Source organism: Dermacentor albipictus, chromosome 6 (assembly GCF_038994185.2).
Source record: "Dermacentor albipictus isolate Rhodes 1998 colony chromosome 6, USDA_Dalb.pri_finalv2, whole genome shotgun sequence".
NCBI lineage: Eukaryota > Metazoa > Arthropoda > Arachnida > Ixodida > Ixodidae > Dermacentor > Dermacentor albipictus.
In genome coordinates this window covers 38,873,695-38,894,735 of record NC_091826.1, presented here as the reverse complement: position 1 = coordinate 38,894,735, position 21,041 = coordinate 38,873,695, and the positions used below count along the sequence as shown (strand labels likewise).

Sequence of the window (21,041 nt, the reverse complement as noted above, 5' to 3'; positions counted from 1 at the left end):
CGCTGAAGGCTACTATTGTTAAAGCACCGGCTAACATCAACAAACACCATTTGATACGAGCGTACAACAATTTAGAAAACTGAATTCAGTCCAGCTGAACAGTCTTTGAAGACAGTGGCAAAGTAAAACAACATAGAAAACTTGAAACAAATATCTTTAATTTTATCTGAAATATTATTGCTATGCTTGAAGTCGTCATCACATTCTCAAATGTGTCGTGCGCCCGGAACAGCTCTTTGTGAAGGCCTAAAAACTTGTGCTGCTATATGATTAAATGAAGTTTCTGCTTCTTAGCCAAGGTTCTCAAAATTCTCTGTCCAAAATTTCTACATACCCTTTAATGTCTGAAGACTACCCAGCATTACAGCAAGTAGCGTTTGCTCAAAATTCTGTCCAAAATTTCGACATACCCTTCAATGTCTGAAGACTACCCAGCATTACAGCAAATAGCGTTTGCATCCAGGATGTGCAGGTACTGACCTTCTACTCTTGGAGTGGCAAGTGATGTCATGCTTGGTGGCATTCTCTTCAATCTGAAGATTGTGCTTGAATGTGCCGTCCAACTCTTGGATGGTAACTGTGAGTGGACCCTGATGTGACAAAGAAAAAAAAAGTGTCAACGAGCAAAACTGGCCTGTATCAAAGCATTCTGCATCTTATTTTCCAAGTACAAGTGGCTGTCAACAGACTGGTGTTGGGAGGGGAGGGGGTTGAAGAAGATAGGGAGTTTTTGAAATCCCCTATGTCCTCTATGGAGCCTTTGCATTTCTGTAAAGCTGAACTTATGCAAAGCACTCAGACTGCAAAATGGCAAGGAAGGAATTCGTCAAGATCTGTGCGAGAACCTACAGCCAACTCCAAATTTTAGAGTGAATAGGTGGCTTCCATTTTGCACCCCTCACCAATGGCCCCTCTCAGAGTAATGAAAACTAATCTCGATGGTCATGCTATTGCATGCTGCAGGTGCTAGAAGCAACTGCAGGCACTGAAAACATGGCCATGTTTTTAACACCACCTATAGTTACTTCTTGCATTTCCTTCATTGTGCCTTGGCTTGTACATATCTTATTTCAAACAGGCTGCCACCAAAGTTGTACTAAATGCAACATTGTGGGGTACCTCCTGCTTGTATGCTCAGCTGCCTACCTTAAGAGGAAGCTTTAGCTCAGGCCCAACTCCGACGCGGCCTATTCAAATGCATGTAAAACGCAGAAACGTTTTTATGAGATAATGCCTGAACCAATTTTAATGAAAGTTGTTGCATTTGAAAGAGATAGTTAAATTCTAGTGACTGTTGGAAGCGGAATTTCAATTTAGGGCTTGAATTTTCCTAAAAAAATTTTCAAATATTAGACCATTTGAAAAAAATAGAAGCACGGAGTTTACAAATTCATGGCTCTGCATAAAGAACTAATCGCAGTTCTGTAAACGGCATCCATACGATCATTCAAAGCGGACAAATTCGATATGTCATTTTACATCTTACGTGAATTTGTTACGTTGGTTACAAGGGTTCTGCAAAAGTTGTATTTCCCTATTACTACATTTTTTTATATTAATGTGTAACATATCAATTTTGTCCGCTTTAGATGTACTGTTAGGTACAAGTCATAGAATTGCATTATCATTTTTCATAGTTGAGTTACAGAGTTGTAAACTTGTTAGTTTTGTTTATTGAAAATTTTTGATTTTTGCCAGTTTTTAATAAAAAATTGATGACCTAACTCGAACATTCAAGACCAACAGTCACTATATTTTAAGTTTTTCTTTTAAATGCAACAAACCTCGCCAAACTTGGTGCAGTGGTTGCCAAGAAAAACGAATTCTCCTTTTACGTGTATTTAGATAGGAGCACCCGAGCTAAAGCTTCCTCTTAACGTATAGCATTGCAGAAAAATCTGGTGAACATGGCGGACTAATAAGCGCAAGTATGGGCCTCCGAGATCTCTGGTGTAGAGCAGCTAACCGTGTCAGAACTTTCAGGGACAATGTCGCGGCTAGCTAGACCAACATGTGGTTGTCTACGAGCTGCAGAACTAGGTTCTTGTATAATGCTTGTCTATGAGGTGGTGCACCTCGGTTTAGGTCCTCGCAAGGGGGACATATTTTACAGCATCCAGCTTGGGTTATGCCCTTAGTCATGTTTCCATGTTTTAAAACAGTCGAGTAATGTTAAAAAACTGAATATGATGTTGAGGAATGTGTAATGTGCAGCAAGTGCAGTGCACCAACAGATGTGATCTTTCAGGCAATTTCAGCAATGCTGCTTTTGCTGCGACGTGTGCCATTGGCAAATCGCTGCCATTCAGTATAATGTGTCTAAGAGGCAGTCTCATTGTGTGAGGCAGAATCCTCAAATAAAAACTTCAGCATACTATTAATCAGCATATGCTGCATAAAAGGCATTGGTCACATTATGCTCAGCATTATTAGTAGAAGCTGGGTTTTGTTGTGATGGTAATGCTTTAAGTGCTCTTTTAGATGGTTCGAGCTTCTACATTTACACTTTTCAAGTGATAACACTGGTGCAATGTTGTAATAAGTAAATCAAAGAGAAACTGTACATTTGTTTCATTTATTTATTTACAATACCTTAAATACCCCTGCTGGAGGGGTTTTACGAGGAGTGGGCAAGTATACAAATTAGCAGAAACACAATACTACTGCAGCAAGCACTGAAATGAGTTACAAAAACAGCAAGGAAGAAAAATGTTAGAACTAAAGAATTGGCACATAGGTTAAGAGAACGAAAAAACGAAAAATGCGAAAAATAAAAACAAGAAAGCTAATCAAATGTAACAATCAACACATATTGAATGTAATGTGGACAAAAAGTAGCTGTATGATGCTTAATGCATATAATGAGTGCATGTGATGCTAAACCTGTGATCCTTATCACTCACCACATATTTCTTGATACCAAGTGACTGTGTGTCAGTCTGCTTTATCTCCAGCTCCACTGTGTTGCGCTTGCGGTTGAAGACAAATGTGCCGTGGAACTTTGCATGACCACCCTGTCGTCTGTGTGCGTTGGTGAGTCAAGTCGAGCCAACTGAACTAATGTACGTGCGAATGACAGCAGCTCTCCACTCAGGAACAAAACAGTGACACTGTCTGCAACTGTCACAGCATGCTTAAATAATTTGGAAATGAACTGAAAACACAGTGAGCCAACCAAAGTAATGACATCTGTTTTAGTCTGCTAGAATTTCGAGTTATCTAAGTATGAACAGTTACAAGTCAAACGTATTTGACGACAACTACGCTACATGCCAACTTGGCTCTGCAGTCACAGCCAACCAGTAAATAAATTGAAATGAGCTTTGAATGGGCTGTCTACCACTCAAAACATTCTTTAGATTGTGGTGGGAATGAGAAGATAGTGTGTCACATTGACGGAAATGAGCATGCTTATATTCCATAAACAAAAAATTATACTTTTAATTTGGCTCTGAAAGTGGGGCGAAAATGACATGTCGCATCACCTGACAATGAAATAGTATCAACCGATCTGCATACTGCCACACAACCGAAAACCCGCAAAAGAGAGTCATTTTTCTTAGATGCATCGTAATACTTGAAACTGCATTTTATGTGGTTCTGCTAACTTTTCCTTGCATAAGAAAGTAATTGCTTTCTTATTTCCAGTTACTGCATGTTGAAAAGTGGTGCTGCCTTCATGGAGACGAACGGAATGGTGCATTAATAGGTCCTCAAGTAGACCGTCTCGACACGGTTAGACACAACTGTACGAGTAGCGTTGTGGGAGTGGTTCAAGGGCGCCTTATTTAGGAAGTCAAAAATGCGTTGCACTTTTACGATGTGCCTGCGTCATCAAACACCAGAGTAGGACTCTTTACCACGATGTGCCTGCTTGGCTGTCACACAAAAGGGTTGAATGGACTACTCAGACTGTGCCGGTAGGAAACACATGAGATTATAGGTCACAAAAACAAGAAAACTACTGATATGCAAATTATTACGTGCTGAGGACTATTATTATGGTCATAATTTCAGTGCTGAACACAAAGTAAGCATTCCTGCAGAAACGTGATGTGTTTCTCACTTTTACCATCATGGCATTGCGATCGCATCTGTTAATAAGACTATGGATATTGAAATACCTTGTTTTAAAAGTTTCTACTTACTTTCCAGGGGAGCTACTGCACCTTTAGACACTTTGAATGGTAGGCTTTTTAATGCACTACAATACAGCAGGTCTTTAAACAATGGTAGGCAGCCCCTTCAACATTGGCCGTGGATAAGAAATATATCAATTTGTTGCAAAGGATACACCCACTGCTCCAGGAAGGTCTTGATATCTTTTCCAGTCACTATAAAGATTGCCTTCTGGAACTGCAAAGACAACAAAGCACAATGCAGACGAGAGAATATAAACACAGCACCCTTTCCCCACAAAAGAATCAAGCAAAGAAACAAAGACACAACAGACCCACAATTATAACATTACAGCAAAATAAGCACCTTCGCAGAGTTGTAAAAGGTATGTGGGTTATACATTACTCTGAAATTTTTCAGTAAACAAGTTAAAGCGATTGGTCAACCTTTTTAAAAATATAAGGGCTCGATAATGTGCGTTGTCTAGAGGTACAATTCTACTCATTTCTCATTGACATCTACTATACCCCTTCCACACGGGCACTCGAAAGTTTTTTGAGCACGAAGAATTCTCCAGAGAAAGAGTTTCACTCACAGACACATGACCGGGAGCGACCTCTTTTTCAGAAGTGGTCTTTTTGGGAAGTGGAGCTCGTCGATCTCTTTTATGGCCGAAAAGGAGTAGCCTCGAAACCAGTGGGTGCCAGCAATTATTGTACATCAGAGAAAACTAAGCAAATGCGTATTTCTCTATCCCCTAGGCTCATCATAAAAAATAATTCTGTCTTGCAGAGGATTACGAGGTACCCTCGTAAGCATTGTCAAACGGGTCTTGTAAGCAGGTCGAACGCTCTGTAAACTGCTAGAATAACTCTTTCCATTAATGTTCTTTAATCTAGCATTGTTAAATCTATTTGAAAAATGTGTAATACAATAAGTTCTCACTTTATATTTTGAGATACATCAGTTTATTTTGGCTGATTTTGTTTTGAACAATAGCGCCACGCTTTCGGCAGCGTATCCAGAAGGAAACGCTAAAAAGACATTGCTGGTGCCATCTGCTGCGCAACACCTCTTCAATAAAAAGTCTTTCAACTTGGTAAAAGACCGCTTACGTAAAAGAGTTTTTGGATGCTCGTGTGACAGAGGTATTAGATCCCGATTAGTCAGCTGCTAGAGATTTAGATATTATGATGCAGTTATGTGTACTAGTAAGATATCCAAAGAAGAACAAAAAATTGGACCGATTTGAATTGAATTTTCTGAAGGGAACTTCAAATGCAATGTAATGTTGCTACCTTGATATTTGAATGAATTAAAGTGTTAATGCAGCTGCACAAAAAAAAAGGAAGAGCAATTATTTGCAGGGGATGAAGCGGCATACTCACGCTATTTGTCGAGAGAAGCATGTTGTGCCACATGTTAGAAGTGACCTTCTGCTGAGCTGCAGAACTTGCGAGAGAAAGGAGCTTGTTGAACACCTGCAAAGTGAATGATTGCATGACAAACGTATCGTAAGGTCACATAATATAATGCTTCACAAAATACTCACAGCATAGTCGAGTCTCGTTATAATGAACATGAACAATGAATTAGTCAAACCTCGATATAATGAACCCGGATATAACAAATTATTGGATATAACAAAGTAAATGCAAAGAATTTCTCATTAATATCAGTGTGTACCATAAATGTATGCTTATAACGAATATAGGATATAACGAAGGTATTTTCGTGTGTTTTCTGCAGCATTAACGAAATTGAAAATTCAAGGTTCGACACAATATTGGTTACAGTGAAGCGAACGTCTGTGAGCTTATAGCTCAAAATATGTATTCTGGTAGAAAAAATGTTAGACCCCAGCAAGGGCAACTTGCAACAGCAATTTTCCACATGTTTGAATCATCTGATTTGCAAAAAGGGTATATTCTGGATGTGCGCACACATTTTGGCCAGAAGGTTGCCTTGGCTTGACTTAACAGCAAAATGACGGCAATACAGAAAGCAGTGTCTCGTGTGCCTTGCTCAAGCTGGCCCATCAGTGGCTCGTGGTGCCAATACATGGCATCACAGCTGCCCTCCTTTTGTACAGATCCGTTTCCAATTTTTTTTTCAATGCCATTGTGTACTTTTTAACGAATATCAGATATAACACACTTTAGTGGTGGATGAGACTTCATTATAATGAGACTGAACTGTATGTGCAAAAGAACCTGCAACTTTGAACACTTCAAATAGTGAAAGCATGCCATTGCCATGCACAATGACCCTGATTGGTTCCTTATGCTACCAGTGTAGCCAATTACGCGAGAGGAATTGAAACATCAAAGACTTGATTGCGGATCGACTCAACTGTCACTTAGCACTATGTGACAAGAGTCCAGCTGATGATTCTGGCAAAGCCGATACAGAGAACAATTTCCAGGTGTGCAATACAAAAGGAAACAATGAATTTGTTTTAGTTATTTAGTATTTATAAACTGTGAGATTTAAACTTCTAAGTGAACACTTACTAAATTGATATTCCATGTAATAGCCTAGAAGAGAACCTTCATGTATGAGTCACGTGTGGAACTGCTACGGCATCTCAACTGGAAATTTTGGGGTGACCTTGCATAATGGTCACATGCGTATATGAAATAAATGAAATAGCACAACCACACCAAAGTCTATATCATAGCTTCAGAATGCGCCCGAGTAGTACAATTTCAATTCACATGTGGCTGCTCCGCCTGCCTGAAGGCTTCAGAGGTTTCCGCGCAAGTACCTCAGATTCAGCGCCGTTTCACGATGCTGTATTTGGACCACATTCTATGGCATGCTGGCTCTGCGACATTCTGTGACGTGGGTGTTATGGCATAAACACAACAAGAAAAGCAATCAAGGTGCTCGGTACCTGCAAAAGCAGCTCCCTTCCGATGCGGTCTTCGAGCATGCGAATCACAAGGTGAGACTTGGCCCGCAACATCTCAGCGTACTTTGGTGACATCGTGTGCAGGTTCGTGACGGGGAAGTGGAAAGGCACGTTGTCACATCCACTCGGGTCCAGTATGATGCCGCCTGCTTCCTGTTCATAGGCTGTCACTTCTTTTAGTTGCTGTGACAAGAAAACAAACGCACGATTCAGTGCTAGCATGCCCTCTTCTGCAATGACTTGTTACAAGTTTAGATAACTGACTGGAAGAAAAGAAAGAGAAGTATTATGTCTTTTGCAAAACAGACGCCGTCTTTATGTGTGTTGTTTAGCATGCCAAAGCAAGGATTGGCCTATGAAAGGTGTCACAGTGGCCCACTAGTACGGATTAATTTTGGCCAGCTGAAGTTTTCTAATATGCAGGCAAAGCATGATACATGAGTGTTAACAAAGTGATTTCATGACAAATCACAATGTCAACACTGCTGCAAAGTATGCTGGTGGTGGCAGTCCTTAGCGAACAGAAGGCCAACTATGGTAAGAATATATTGTATGGTAATAATCATGAATTTGCTCCATCAGGTTCGAGTCAATCATGATCTATGGATCACAATTGAGCATTTTGATTGTGATCGTAGGCTGACTGGAATAAGCATTAAGGTGTGAAAAAATGAAGACAAACACACATTGACTGGACAGGCACCATGATATCTCTTACTTATTCCTGTAGGTCTGAACAACTAGCTCAAACAAAAGCTTTGCTGTAGGCTGATGTCTGTGCTATGACTTCTATTGCATACGAGAGAAATGACTGTCAATTGCTTTGGAACCACTTAGCCAAACTTGATGTGCTAGTCCAACAATCAGTGTAGTGAAACTGGGGTCGATTACAACAGAAAGTGCCTGTGTAAAACTGGTATTAAGTGCCATCTCACCTTGTGAACTGAGAACCTGTACTCGTTGTTTCCAAAAGCTTTCTTGTTGTACTGGCCGGCGAGATAAGCGGAGATCCCCTTTGGCAGCCAAGAGTCGGCCCTGCAGGAAGCGCATTTCAAACCCCAATAAAAGCCCATGGTGCTACTATGCTGGGCTGTTGTATTTTGCCATGTTTGTGTTTTGGGCCAACCAGAGAAAGCGTGGCCACCATTTCAGCCAATCAGAGCGACGACATGGCAAACTTGACAATACGACGAAAATTTGACTGTCCAGAATGGTATCCCCGTGACGTGCAAAGTAGGAAAATATTTTCCTTGCACTGAAAAACTAAGACACACGTGAGGAAACTCCTACAGATGCTACTGCAGGCAGGGAACCTGATAACACCACATGAATGACAGACAAATGTAGGGGAATGCATGAATATCGCGTTTGGCGATGAAGGACAGAAATTTCCTAGAGATAGGTTTTGTTGCTGTGACAAATGCAAAAATGTTTATATGCACTGCTTGCAACTGAACAGACTTTTCTAGCCAAACAGTTGTCATCAATGACTGTACACACTTAAAAAGCTGCAGTTGAAGAGATGCCAAGCTTCAAAAAAAGTCATCGCTGACATGCACCAATTCTTCTGCTTTTTCTTTTGTACCCACAACTCCAGTAAGTGCTTACAAAAGGGACGCATGAGTTGTTATGAATAAGGTAAACAAATTAATGGGATAGTCTACGGATATTTATGGCGGTTAGATATGTGCACAAATTAATGAGGATGAGAACGGGCTTACGCAAGGCACTCCTGTGAGGAATGCCTACGCAAGCGGCAGTCGGGCCTCACCACCCGGCTGCTCTATGTGACCTAACAATGCCAGTGCATGGGGCCGTGCGACAAACTCTCTTGAGGAAGTCACTCCACAAGCGAACTATAGATATGTTAACCTAGTCACAGTGCTGTAGCTATGTAACTAGTTCTTATTTTCTCTATCCTATTTTCCTGTTTCCCTAGGGTCCGAAGCATCGACATTATCGATGGCTGCAACCTCAGCAGTAGCGAAACATGGCCATCTGCACCACTACACTGCAGATGAAGTAAGGGAGCGAAAGAACGCAGCAAAACGAGCGAAGAGGCTGGCAGCGGACCAGCCGAATGGAAATGAAAACATTGCGGCCCCCGAAGAAGGCATCGTCAGCTTGACTCACCCCACAGACATTATCAAACACACTGCATGAAACTAAATGCACTTGATTTCTCAGCAATACCATCCAAATGATTCTGGTCTACAGCCAACATGCTAATGTAGAAACTGAAAAAAAAAATGCCCCAACTTAATTGCAAAACTTGATAACATACCTTGCAGCGAAAAACTCGAAGGACCGCCCAATGTTACATTGGAGATTAATGCTGTTACATTCACAACTCATAAGAGCTTAGGTGTCCTCGAAATTTCTTTTTATTAGAATGGATGTTAAAAAGAGTCGCATAGAGAATTTTCAGGTGGATTACCTGAATAGGTGGACATTACTTGCACAACAAATCTCAATATCCGAGTACCTACTCAAAAAAACTTGCTAATTATTCGCTCCGGGGCACACGTTGCAATTGTGAGATGTTGAAGTCGAACAGTAGTGACGTCATGTATACTTAGCAGAAATTCTGAACTATCACCACTTTCGAGATATCCATCCTCAAAAGTTCTGTAAAATATATGTCAGCGTCCCAGCTAAGATTTTCTTGAACCGCTATAGAAATGCCTGTGCAAAATTGACTGGAACCCACCATAATTTGTAGCACATTCTAAGGATAAATACAATGAAAGTGGTGCCAGTCTCATGATTTGTGCTAAGTAGACATGACTTCACTACTGTTTCACTTCAATTATGCAATTGTGGCATGTGTCCTAAGCAAATAGCTAGAATGTTAATTAGTGAATCTTTTAAATTAGCCACCTTGACGTGCAATTTCACAGGTGTGGAATTTCTGCCATTTTCAGAAATCCACCTGAACCGGCAGAACAGGGCTATTTGTTAAAAGCAATTTTCAAAGAACCTGCTTCAACTAAAGGAAACCAAACAGGTGGCATATTGATGCAATGTTTTCCAATAAGCATCAAGTGTAAGCCAGCACGTGTCCTGTGTTGTTTTATTATCCCTGTCACTAATTCGCAGTTACTATCAACTACAAAAAGACACGTTAATTCACTAGACAACACTGTTTGATCAGATGTCTTGGAGGCTGTGTTCACAGCCCGCACAAAGTGCCAGTACGTGACAAGCTCTCTAATCTTCACAATCTGGCATGAATGATGCTGGCGAAAACACTGACACTTTCAAACCGTTTTCAAACACTTACCAGGTGTGCATAGCAATAAAACAGCCAAAGAACTGCTCGGCCACTGCCTTGGCCATTATCGTGCGTGAAATGTACGCTTCGTCGATGATGTGCTTCGAATGCAGAAGGTTGACGCTGTCGAAAAACAAGTACAAAACATAAATTAACAACCCCAGCATTGACATCAGCATCAACAGTGGCTAGGCTCAGGTCAAATTGCTAACATTCAGCACTAACAATGGCCATGCTAATGCTCGTTATGAATGAGTGGTAATTTAGGCAGGGCAGGAAAGAGTAAATTTCCAGTTTTTAAATCATTTCGATGAGGAAAAAAAATTATTACTCAAGAGCGTGGCAGTTGCCAAGACTTGTTTCCTGACCGGCCAGCGTTGCTGTGGAGATACAGGCAGCTCAGGCATGGCAGCAGTTTTGTTGGCACTTGACCCTAACAGATCCACATGTTGCCCTTTCTTTCCTCCTGCCACTAGCATTATTCAAAGGTTTTAAAGGCACCAATGTCAACATGTGTCTGGCTGTTTGTGAACCATGAGGAAACAGACTCAATGTCATCACTGTCACCCTGCCATTTTCCGAGACTCTGCAGCACAGCTTACTTGCTTTAATAACGGACAGGTGCATTGTTCCACAGTGAACACTTTGGTAAGAGGTGTGTTCCTTTCCCTAAAAATTACAAACGAAGCTCATGCAAATTGAGCAGGGTGCAAGTGGATTCACCTCAGGATGGTCATTGTGGCATACGGGTCGGCATCAACGTAGGCCTCAGCCACAAACACCTGCTTGTAGCATGAGTACGGGTACCGGCTCGACAGGAGTTCCTCGTAGAACTCGAAAGCCTAGACAAAGAACCAAGTTATTTCATAAGATGAAGAAGGTAAACGCACTGAACTGTCACGTTAAAGTGTTACAACAGTGATGAAGCATTAAAGAGGGGAAAACTAGAAAAATAGAGCCAACTGGGTGCCTTTCTTCCATTACCAAGTGCTATATCAATGCGAATTGCTCAGACAGATAAAGGTTTGGCTAGTTGGTGGGCCATTCTAGGTATGCCTACAGCACAAAGCTAAATGTAGACAGAGACAAGAAACAACATGGACTGCGCTAACTTCCAATTTAATCTATTGTGCAAGAAGGATGTGATGCTGTTCCCTGCTGCGGGCAGTATGAAGTCAGCGTCACATTTTTCCCTGGCAGCATTGTAGGCATCGTATTCCGGTGTAGCCAACCAGCTTGATTTCCCTTCGGCCACCCATTGCCGTCTTAAAATGCCATGCGATAGAAAAACCACAATGTGCATCTCATGTCACTTGGGCCCCCCCAGCTCGATGCCTGTCAGCATCTCGTGCCACAACGATTCATGCCGAGTGGGTGCCTCAGAACTTCCCACCGAAATGCGCTGCTCGAAGAAGCGGGGCATTTCTGTGAAAGTATGGGCAAGTCTGGGCAAGTCTGTGAAAAACTTAAGTGACAGTGGATTGTATGTTTTGTCAATTAGTATGCTTTTTTTCCTCACGTTTTTTTTTAGGGAACATATGAACGAGGTGCTACTGCAGGTGAGTAAGTTTGCCGTAAGTTGCTCTCACTGATAAAGAGTTAGATTATTATAAAGATTATTTGAACACAACTCATGACTCTCATTCGATGTAGAAAGAACAGTGGCTCCATGCAGTTTTATTAGGTGACAACAGTGATCGTGTACTTTTACTGTCCAGTTTTGTGTTTTCACAGCACAATACTACACGAGTATGACATCAGTGTAACACACGTGAATGTAACACCGATACCGGAGAGAGAGAGAGAGGTTCATAAATGAATCTTGGAGACATTAGCCTGGTAGCATATGCAGTGTGCCATTCCACATAGGAATAATGAGCGGTGAAATTATATGTACGATACACGTCTCGGACACACAAAATACACAGTATACAAACTAATTAAGGTCTCCCAGGGTCTTCCAGGTCCAAGGGTCTTTCAGGTAGGTTAAAGGTGCCTTTGTTGCGTGGTATGCATAGGTGCCACTAGTGAATGGACCTACTCGTATGTTATTCAACGTGGACATTATGACGGCCGTGTGTCAATGTGCAAGAACAGATGAGCTGGGCTATAGCAATCACCAATACTAGTGATTTCCTATCAACTCACTAGTACTACAAGAGACGTGAGAAACTCCTGCGTTACAAGCCGCTGTGACGTGAGAACCTTTATGCTTGCACTTACCTCATGGAGGAAGTTGGTACACTGTTTCAGGAGGGGCAGCAGGTGTGGGAGGCAAAAATGTGTCACCTCGTGCATCTGCGGGTCCACAAAGATCTCGAAGGGCCTTGGTAAAGCAAGAGCGAACCAAATGCATTACGACTCCTGCCATCAGGCCAATGTGCTTGTAAGTTTCCTTAATAAAGAAGTCAGGTGGGAACTACACGGCTTTCATGCAGAAGCAGCCACCTTTAAATGGTTACCCTCACCACTGTCCCCAGGCCCCATGGCAAAGTTTTAGTTATACACTGGAAGTTCTAAAACGCTATCAGAGATTGTTTTACTCAAATAATTTTTTCAGAACTGGTTGTTATTGGAGGAGATAGAAGAAATTGAATGCCCTGTTACCATACTGTCGTGATGCGAGCGCGACTGCCGACAGAGACACCCTCTCCCTCTGTCTCGAGTAAGCGTCCACAAGCAACGTTCCTTCCCCTCCTTCTCCCATACCGAAGCTGAGGAACTACGTCTAGTTCATGCGATGAACCCCACCTCCATTTATTTGTCTTATTTTCCTGTTTTGCTGAGCAGCGCATTTCCAGTAGCGCAGTTGCGTATTCCGCATTGTGACTTTGCTAGGACTGTGATTTAGGTCATGGCGTTTGTGCGTGTTACCTCGACTCTCGGGCAAGGAGCCGCGCTTCCCTGACAGAGAGGATGCGCAGTGTTCGGTTTGAAACTTCAGCTGTTTTCGCAGCATGTAGCACCGCAATGATTTGCATCACCATGTGAAATGTGCACTTTGCTTGTCTGTCAAAATTGGCCAAACCTGGTGAGGGACCCTTTAACAAATTTTGGTACCGGAAACAGTTTTAGCTAACGAATCAACGTATCCATTCGACTACTATTTATACCAACCTTTGAGCTAAATATACGTCCTCCAGTATGTGCTGTGTGGCTGGTAAAAAAGAAACTGGTTACTAAAACTGCTAAATTAAGCAGCCCCTCAGTCGAGCCTGTCAGATGTTATAATTATTCAGTGGCAGCAGTAAGGAAGCATCTAGAACACATTCTCTCAGGAATTCTTTTAGCGGTTGAGTAATAGTGAAGAAACACAAATTAAATGTTGCAAGGCAATGCTGGCAGGAGGCAAGCGATCCTCCTCAAGCAGGAATTCTTTCCCACAGAGTCAGTCGCAGAGCTTCCTATACAAATTACTAGAAGGAACTCTGGCGTTGGCAACCATGGGAACTGCAAGTGTGGTGATTCAGCTAGAATGAGAATGATAGATAGCACATGAATTCGTCTAACTTTCATTCTGCTGGCTTCAAGTGGCTTTATGAGATTGCAAATTTTTCATCTTGGACAAAGTATTGAACTATAAATGCAGCAATCTGCAATGATTGTACATGTGCAAAGAATCTTATTGCTTTCTCCGTTTAGTAAAGTAGGATTGCTTCGTAATTTAGGCCAATGAAGGAAGGTAAAGCATAGTGAATAAGGAGAGCACGTTGTTGGGCGAGTCAGTCGTACATACTTAAAGAAGGGAATACTTAAAGAAAGCGCCCGTCCATGTCCTTACTCGTCCGTGTCTTTTTTTTAGCGCAATTACCTTCTTTAAATAGTGAATAAAGTCACAAGAACGGCTGAAGCAACTAGCATTAAAATCATACAAATATATGTACTAATCATAATTCCCGTGGGAGCTGAAAAAACGCTGCACCACAATTCCCCTAGTGGTTTCGATAGGAAGCTCTATAATGTCAACCAACTATCTCAAATGACATTTCTCACATCCCTAGTCAGAACTAAGAGCCTCTACCAGAAACCAGGTCTCGCACCCTGCCTCCTGTTCCTTTGTTACTGTTGTATTTACTGCGACAGCAGTTGTAAGCGTCACCATCGCCACGTGGCCGACAACTTCAATGTCATCATGAAGTGAACAAAAACGAAACTTTTCCTACCACTCAACACCCCTGTACAAGTGAAAGAAATAGAAAGGGATGTGAGGGTCATGAACTGAGGGACATGTGAGGGTCCTCGAAAAAAAAGACAAAGTAAAGAAAGTCCCGCAAGAAACAAGTTTACAGATGGCAAGGTTAATGTTTAATGTCTCTCAACTATGGGGATAGTCACAATGAGCATTAAAACAAAAACAGATAGAGAGAGAAATGACTTTTACACTCCGAAATGAATGCAACGTAGTACCTGCATAACATAATGTTAAATCGAAAATGCTAACAAGGGAAGCATAAACATGGTTTGAGTTCCTCATAGTCGAAATAATATAGCCTCCTCGTGAGGAAGCAAAGTGAAGAGCCATCGATGCCTGGCGCTGCGGGTAGAGGCTTGACATAAAAAGGAGGATGACACTACGAGAGCCTCACCCTACAGCCAGTGCAATCTTGGGCGCTGACGTAGGTGTGGTAAGGTTGTAGTGAAACGTCTTCTTCCTCATGTCCGACGTGTAGACGGTTTCCACAAGGTCTCCGCACGACACAGCGATCATGTTGGAGTCCACAGTGAACTCCATCTTCCAAGTGCAGGGGTCGGCATACGAGTCTATGCAAGGGAACCACAGCCTGCAAGCGACCCATCAGTCTAGGATTAGTTTTGTTGAGCAAAGTTGACAAACAGTACAGCCACCCGGGAGAAAGAGATTAGCACAAGCGAGTGACGTACACAGTGACAAAATTCCACTACCCAGGCTGCTACTCATGATTGCGTTGATAGCAAGAGTGCCTGACCTTTCCCATGAATACAGTATGAGGGAAGGCTAGCAACTGTTTCTAAGGGGTATGTAAGGTGCTGTTGTTGCCACCAAGTGAAGGCGTACTCGCCTGCTCAACAGTTGTCGTCCAGAAGTGATTAAAGAAATGTCTCAAGCACTCTCTGTTAATTGTGGAAGCAGGTTGCGATTCAAGGCCAAGGACCACAAAATAAATGAATGAATGAATGAATGAATAGACTGAACTTGCACTTGTGGCATTATCGATTACCTTTGCCAGCTTGCCCCTCGAAGACTGAAAAGCTGAAACGGTCTAGCAATCTTACTGTCGGCACGGTTCTGAAGCACAGTGCCAAGCAACGTAATTTTGCCATACCTAACTAGTAATAAATCCAATATAACCTAACACTCATTCCATATTTATCTGAAAGTAGCTAATGTAATCATTTAATTAGCAGCAATCAATTAGTCTGTGGGTATTTTTAAAATATTTCAGCGAAGATGGATCCCAAAATAATAAAAGTGCGCTCTTTTGAACAGCGGACCACAGTATACGAAAACATTACAATAAAAGTATTCATTTTTTATTTCATTAAGATCAGTTGAAAGCCTGCCAGTAAGTAGTACAGTCCATGTTTATTTTCATCTAAAGTGATTTAGTAATACTTCACACGGGATTAAAACCACATTTTATGCAGGTGCAATGCACACAGAAGTCATAAGCAAAGCATTAGTGTGATACTTTTTCAATGGACTTGCTTGGTAGTCTTTCAACTATATTCAACGGCTTCTGAACAACAGCTGGAGAAGAATGAAGTCAGATGAAAGAAATTAATAAAAATATTAAAGCGTACCATGCCCAGTTCCAAGTGCACAAGCTGAAGCCAAGACAAGACACACTTAAAGCCGAAGCGCAACGAAATTTTGCGCTGGCTAAATTGGTAATAGATGAGTCGTATATACCACTGAAGCAATCTTGCCAAAGCTGCAGGGCTGGCAATTGTCTAATTTTCTTATTATCAGCTTTTGAAAAGCACCCAAGCAGACAACTTCTGCAACTAACTGGTCGTTTGCAGATACAATGCAATTCTTTGCCCACGGTACGCTGACAATCTCGGATTGGTGTCCGAGGTAGTCAGCAGGCCGTGGTTGCTGGCCAATTTGGGAGGTCATGTCCACATGCTGCACCGTTTCTAAATGATCCAGCTCATGTGTCATTTCCAGTGAGCTGTAATGGCAGCTTATTTTGAGTTTCAATGTCAAAAGCATGTATTTTTGTTGGCTTTTCACAACACATTCACTTGTAGTTCATAAGCAACATTTCGCAGAAAGTCTGTTCTGTATCTATACTATTTGAAGCTAGGCTTTCTACAGTCTAAAGTTTTGTGACGGTTGGCCTTTAGGGAGATTTATGTGTTATCTGATGTATTTTATTCCTAAGTACGTCTCAAACTCATCTATGAAGACTAAATGTATTTCAAATAAAAATGGCTACAAGGATTGCTTTTTTTTCCCCCACGCTTTGCCAGCAGCACAGCTACTGGCATTTGGTTAAAATCGAAGGTTTTTTTTACTCATACAGACACTGCTGGAAAACTCATTCACTACATAATGTCTTATGGCCACGAAAAGTAGAACCTACCTTGAAGAGTTTTCATGGCCATAGGTGAAGAGATGGACACCACGCTGCAGAAGATGTCACAAAACATACTGAAGCATGGACACAGTTACTGTCTACGACAGGTCAAGACTGCAGTGAAAAACACGCACCAGAGCAGGCCTGTGTGCATGTGTCAGCTGACAGTTCACATCTCATTTGTACCGCCGTTGTAGTATGTGCCATGTGTTTATGTGCCATCCGATCAAATTTCGCTCATCTGCCATCACCTAGACTGCACACATGTCTGCCTTAGCAACCTTTCCATTACATTATCCTTTTTTTTTACCTGTCGTGATGGCACAGTGGCTATGGCGTTCTGCTTTTGTGCTCAAGGTCATCGGTTCGATCCCTGATTGTGTCGGCTGCATTTTCCACAATTTCTAGCGCTCCTTTGGAACAATAAGTACCATAACTTGACTAAATTTTACCATGAGGCAAGCGTGCTCTGCAATGCAAGGACCCCGCTAGTTTCCTGACTAAAGTTTGATGTAGGCTTGTAGTAAGCCGTCTTGAAATGTAAATGCAGCGCAAACAAGATGAGGACATGAGAACAGTGCACGAACACGAACACACAAACATGGCACTGCGTCAGTGTCTTCATGTGCTCTTCTTCTATGCACTACACTAACTTTCCAGACATGGAGCTTTCACTGGCACAGCAGGACAAGGCAATCAACAACACTTAGGGTGAAGCAGTCTAGTAACTACAGAATGCTGTAATATTTTGGACAGCTTATGAAGATTTTGTTCCTTCTCCAACTACAGTTCTCATGTGTTGAAGCTGGATTTGTCACAGGCTGGGAAGAATACAAACAACCAGTGGTCTGCAACATGATGGTATGAAGCACAGACTTGTGCTACTTGACTTTTAATAACGCTGCAAGTGGTAGCACAGCTTTAGAATGTATTCTCGAAATGAGCTTTGCTTGTTCCATCACAGGAAAGAACACAGCCCGGATCATCACAAACACACATACTACCGATTGCGTTGTCTAAGCACCAAAATATAGAGCTCCATATGTGTTTTGGTTGAATTAAGCTATAGTAATTTTACACAGAACCGCTTTGGAGGACTACAGCATGTTGTGACCATTGTGATGACTTAGGTGCCGAGCAAAACACAAAAGAACTGGTGAACAACAATTCTGTAGTTACCAATTATGCCTTCAGTGTTTCAGATATGCAGGGCTTGTATTATCTGCTTCACACATTGGTCATAGGTGGCAGCACTGTAGAATGTTAGGTAGGCTGATTTATAAACAAATTTTAGTGGGACGTGGTTGTTTCGTGTTGCGGCCTGTGAGCATGCCATTGTAGATGAGGTTGACATGCACATCTCACATGCAAAAAGATACTGGTGCAGGTAAGATGGTACAGGTAATGGTGCAGGTATTGGTGCAGGTAATTACCACAGCAGCTGTACAGCTAGTGACATCCCAAGAATGCAGTTGCAGTTACGCTGCTTTCCAACTCAAAGAGGATTTGAATAGATGCACTAGAAAATATTTGTTAACTAATTCCCACAATCTCACGACAGAGGTGAACTTCTTTCAATACCGGCGTCTCTCTTGGGAACTACATTTTGTAGCATGCAGGCACGGAGGGCAAGTTCCGTGCAGTTTTGAACTTGAAGCACGTACTGAATTCTTAGTTTGTCAGCGACTAGAGTAGTCATCAATTGCTGCTTTGCTTTTTAAAGCGAAAACTGGCTAGTGAAAAAGTATAAGCTCCAGTCCCTGGCAAAGCATAGCCAGTACACGTACAGCCTCCGTGCATGCTTCAAGCTGCAATATTTATTCAGTAAACCACACTCCTGCTGCTTCGTGATGGCTTTAATACTGCCAGCTTGAAGATCAAAAAGAAATGAGACTTATTGGTTGGAATTGCAGACAAAGACAAGAAGGGAATAATCACAGCTGATGTTCAAACTTACCTCAGCAAATGTTCCCTCGCATTCGGGTACCACAAAGTGTATGCCACCCTGTGGCTTCTCCAAGGAAAACTCCACACTGACTCGCAAAGCTTTGCCCTCTGCAAGACATTGTCAGATGCTGCCACATCTCTTGCAACACAAAGGGTCAAGAGCCACGTCCTGAAACAAAAGCTCTTACCTTGGACGAGGTGAGACGCTTCTGAGGGGATTCTGACAGAAATTTCTCCATTTCCGTAGCCAGGGTCAACTGACTTAACGGCTGCCATGTGGGCAGCCGAGAAGGTATCAATGTTCCTTCTATTAAACAAAAACAAAAGAAAAGCGGCATTGAGCTTACACAGGCAAATGTGAAAATGTCAGCAGCATAAGGTCATCAAGGCACAGGTCGGAATGCTCAGTCATACTCATCTCACAGGCATAAGTGATGAAGGGTGGGTGTGAGTGGGTGTGAGGAAGTGTGAGTGAATGTCCACTTTTTCTGCCAACCTATGCACTGAAGACATCAAGGCAACACTAGTAATGTTCCTTGATCCAATTTACATTTTCCTCTGGCAGGCATGCAGGTTATACAAGCATGGTGATATACATACACTTTGTTTTCTCCCGGGCACACGTCCAACGTTGGGTCATTGTACTGGAATGCACATTCAAATTGGTCGTTGATGCGGATCCGATAGACGCGTGTGTCGCAGTTAAGGCTGGCAAACAGCGAAGAACACGGCTTTTATTTCAAGCTTCAATGCAATTTGTTGTCGATCAAAACCACCACGTTACAGAGCAGCGTTACAACATACAGAGCAGGATATGCCATGCATGAGAAACATCGCCTTCTGCAAGCAAAGCCGAACAACTGAATTTGAAACGAAAGTGGCACACTGGGTCGAAACCCATACAGTGAGAACGCGGGAACGGTAGTTCAGAACTACGTACAGATGTGATGTATACACGTGCGTTGGATCTACATAATTTTTCTCCGCCAATGTAGTTTTAATTTCAGGAAAGTGTAACCCGCCCTCCACGGTGCCACACTGAGAAATGACCAGAAATAAAGAAAGTCGAACTAAAAACAACGAAGGATATGGCTCTGCTTGCAGTTGATTCTGATCCATCGCAGGTCGGACTTGGTAGGGAACAGGGTCAACTCAACAAAACCCTGAAAACACCGAAAAAACAACCAGGTATGCACTGTTATCGACGGGTATCACACATCACGCTTGGCGACTGAAATTGCAAATGAAGCTGCAAATCGATGTATTTCCATCCAGCTCATTTCAAGCTGCGATCACGGCGCCTTTGCCAAAAGCGATGCAGCCGAAACTACTTCCCCACTTAGCAATAACAAAGAAGATCTCTGTCAACACAGACTTGAAGCGTAAAAAATACCTGCTTAACTGTCGCTTCTAAAAAAACACGTCACGGCGAGAGAACTGTTAGTAGACAAGTTGCCAACAAACAGCAAATTCAAGTTTCGCTTACGATTAGCGATTGACGCTGGAAGTTTATGCTCGTGATGCACAGCACCTGGTGGGACGTGAACAGAGGAGAAAAAAAGAAAAGCGTCATTCTATGTGGAAAAACGCACACGGATCGCAGGCATGCAGTGGAACAAGAACTTTCCGCGATTTTGAATGCCGGTGACACGGCGGCTGTACATAAACAAGATACTTATAATTTGTACAGTCGCTGATGTTCGTGAGGTTTCTCAAGTTTCTTCATTTTAGGAGGCGTCATGTTGTCCCAGGTAATCGCTGCAACGTTGATGACTTATAGATACGCGAAATAACAGCTGAAACACATGAGAAAATATGACATTGCTGCAGCTCAGCACGGCAAGCACTGAACTACAAGGCTGCCATCTTGAAAAAAACACGTGATGTTTACATCGATCCGAATGGCAGCACATGTGGAGCACGACAGCATAAATCCTGCATCCATGCATGGATCTCTACGACAAAGACTTTAATAAACAGCTGTTCAATTGCCCTTGCACCTATGCATGTACGTCGTCATCCCAAGAATTTTTGTAACTAAATGTCCAGGCAATACGGAAAGGATAAACAGAATTCTCAACACATCCAAAAGCGGGCGATAAATAACACCCACGACTACGAGATAGCAGCCCTGATAGCAGTCGTACAAATCACGCTATCATCTCGCGAATCGGCACGAGCTTGAAGTTGCGCACTTAAAAGACTTGTAGCTTGCGTACGTTGC

The 21,041-nt window shown here is 42.3% G+C and overlaps 1 protein-coding gene across 2 annotated transcripts in view; it reads right to left on the bottom strand.

The window, feature by feature from the left end:
* The window catches only part of LOC135914568 (transcription initiation factor TFIID subunit 2-like), a 66,057-nt gene extending 45,355 nt beyond the window's left edge, over nt 1–20,702 (bottom strand). Inside the window, exons 1-17 of one of the 2 annotated variants that reach the window (XM_070540374.1) lie at nt 20,497–20,702; nt 20,304–20,358; nt 19,909–19,980; nt 19,418–19,509; nt 19,006–19,124; nt 18,828–18,925; nt 16,877–16,920; nt 14,894–15,088; nt 12,531–12,633; nt 11,031–11,149; nt 10,317–10,430; nt 7,969–8,068; nt 7,016–7,216; nt 5,508–5,600; nt 4,295–4,356; nt 2,904–3,021; nt 481–590 (exon numbers count right to left, since the gene is read on the bottom strand). In XM_070540374.1, the coding sequence (XP_070396475.1) occupies nt 481–590; nt 2,904–3,021; nt 4,295–4,356; nt 5,508–5,600; nt 7,016–7,216; nt 7,969–8,068; nt 10,317–10,430; nt 11,031–11,149; nt 12,531–12,633; nt 14,894–15,088; nt 16,877–16,920; nt 18,828–18,925; nt 19,006–19,124; nt 19,418–19,509; nt 19,909–19,980; nt 20,304–20,358; nt 20,497–20,558 (1,757 nt within the window). In that variant the 5' untranslated portion in view covers nt 20,559–20,702. The remainder of the gene's footprint in view (nt 1–480; nt 591–2,903; nt 3,022–4,294; nt 4,357–5,507; nt 5,601–7,015; nt 7,217–7,968; nt 8,069–10,316; nt 10,431–11,030; nt 11,150–12,530; nt 12,634–14,893; nt 15,089–16,876; nt 16,921–18,827; nt 18,926–19,005; nt 19,125–19,417; nt 19,510–19,908; nt 19,981–20,303; nt 20,359–20,496) is intronic. The other variant, XM_070540375.1, reaches the window with a different exon arrangement.
* Nucleotides 20,703–21,041: the final 339 nt, after the last annotated feature.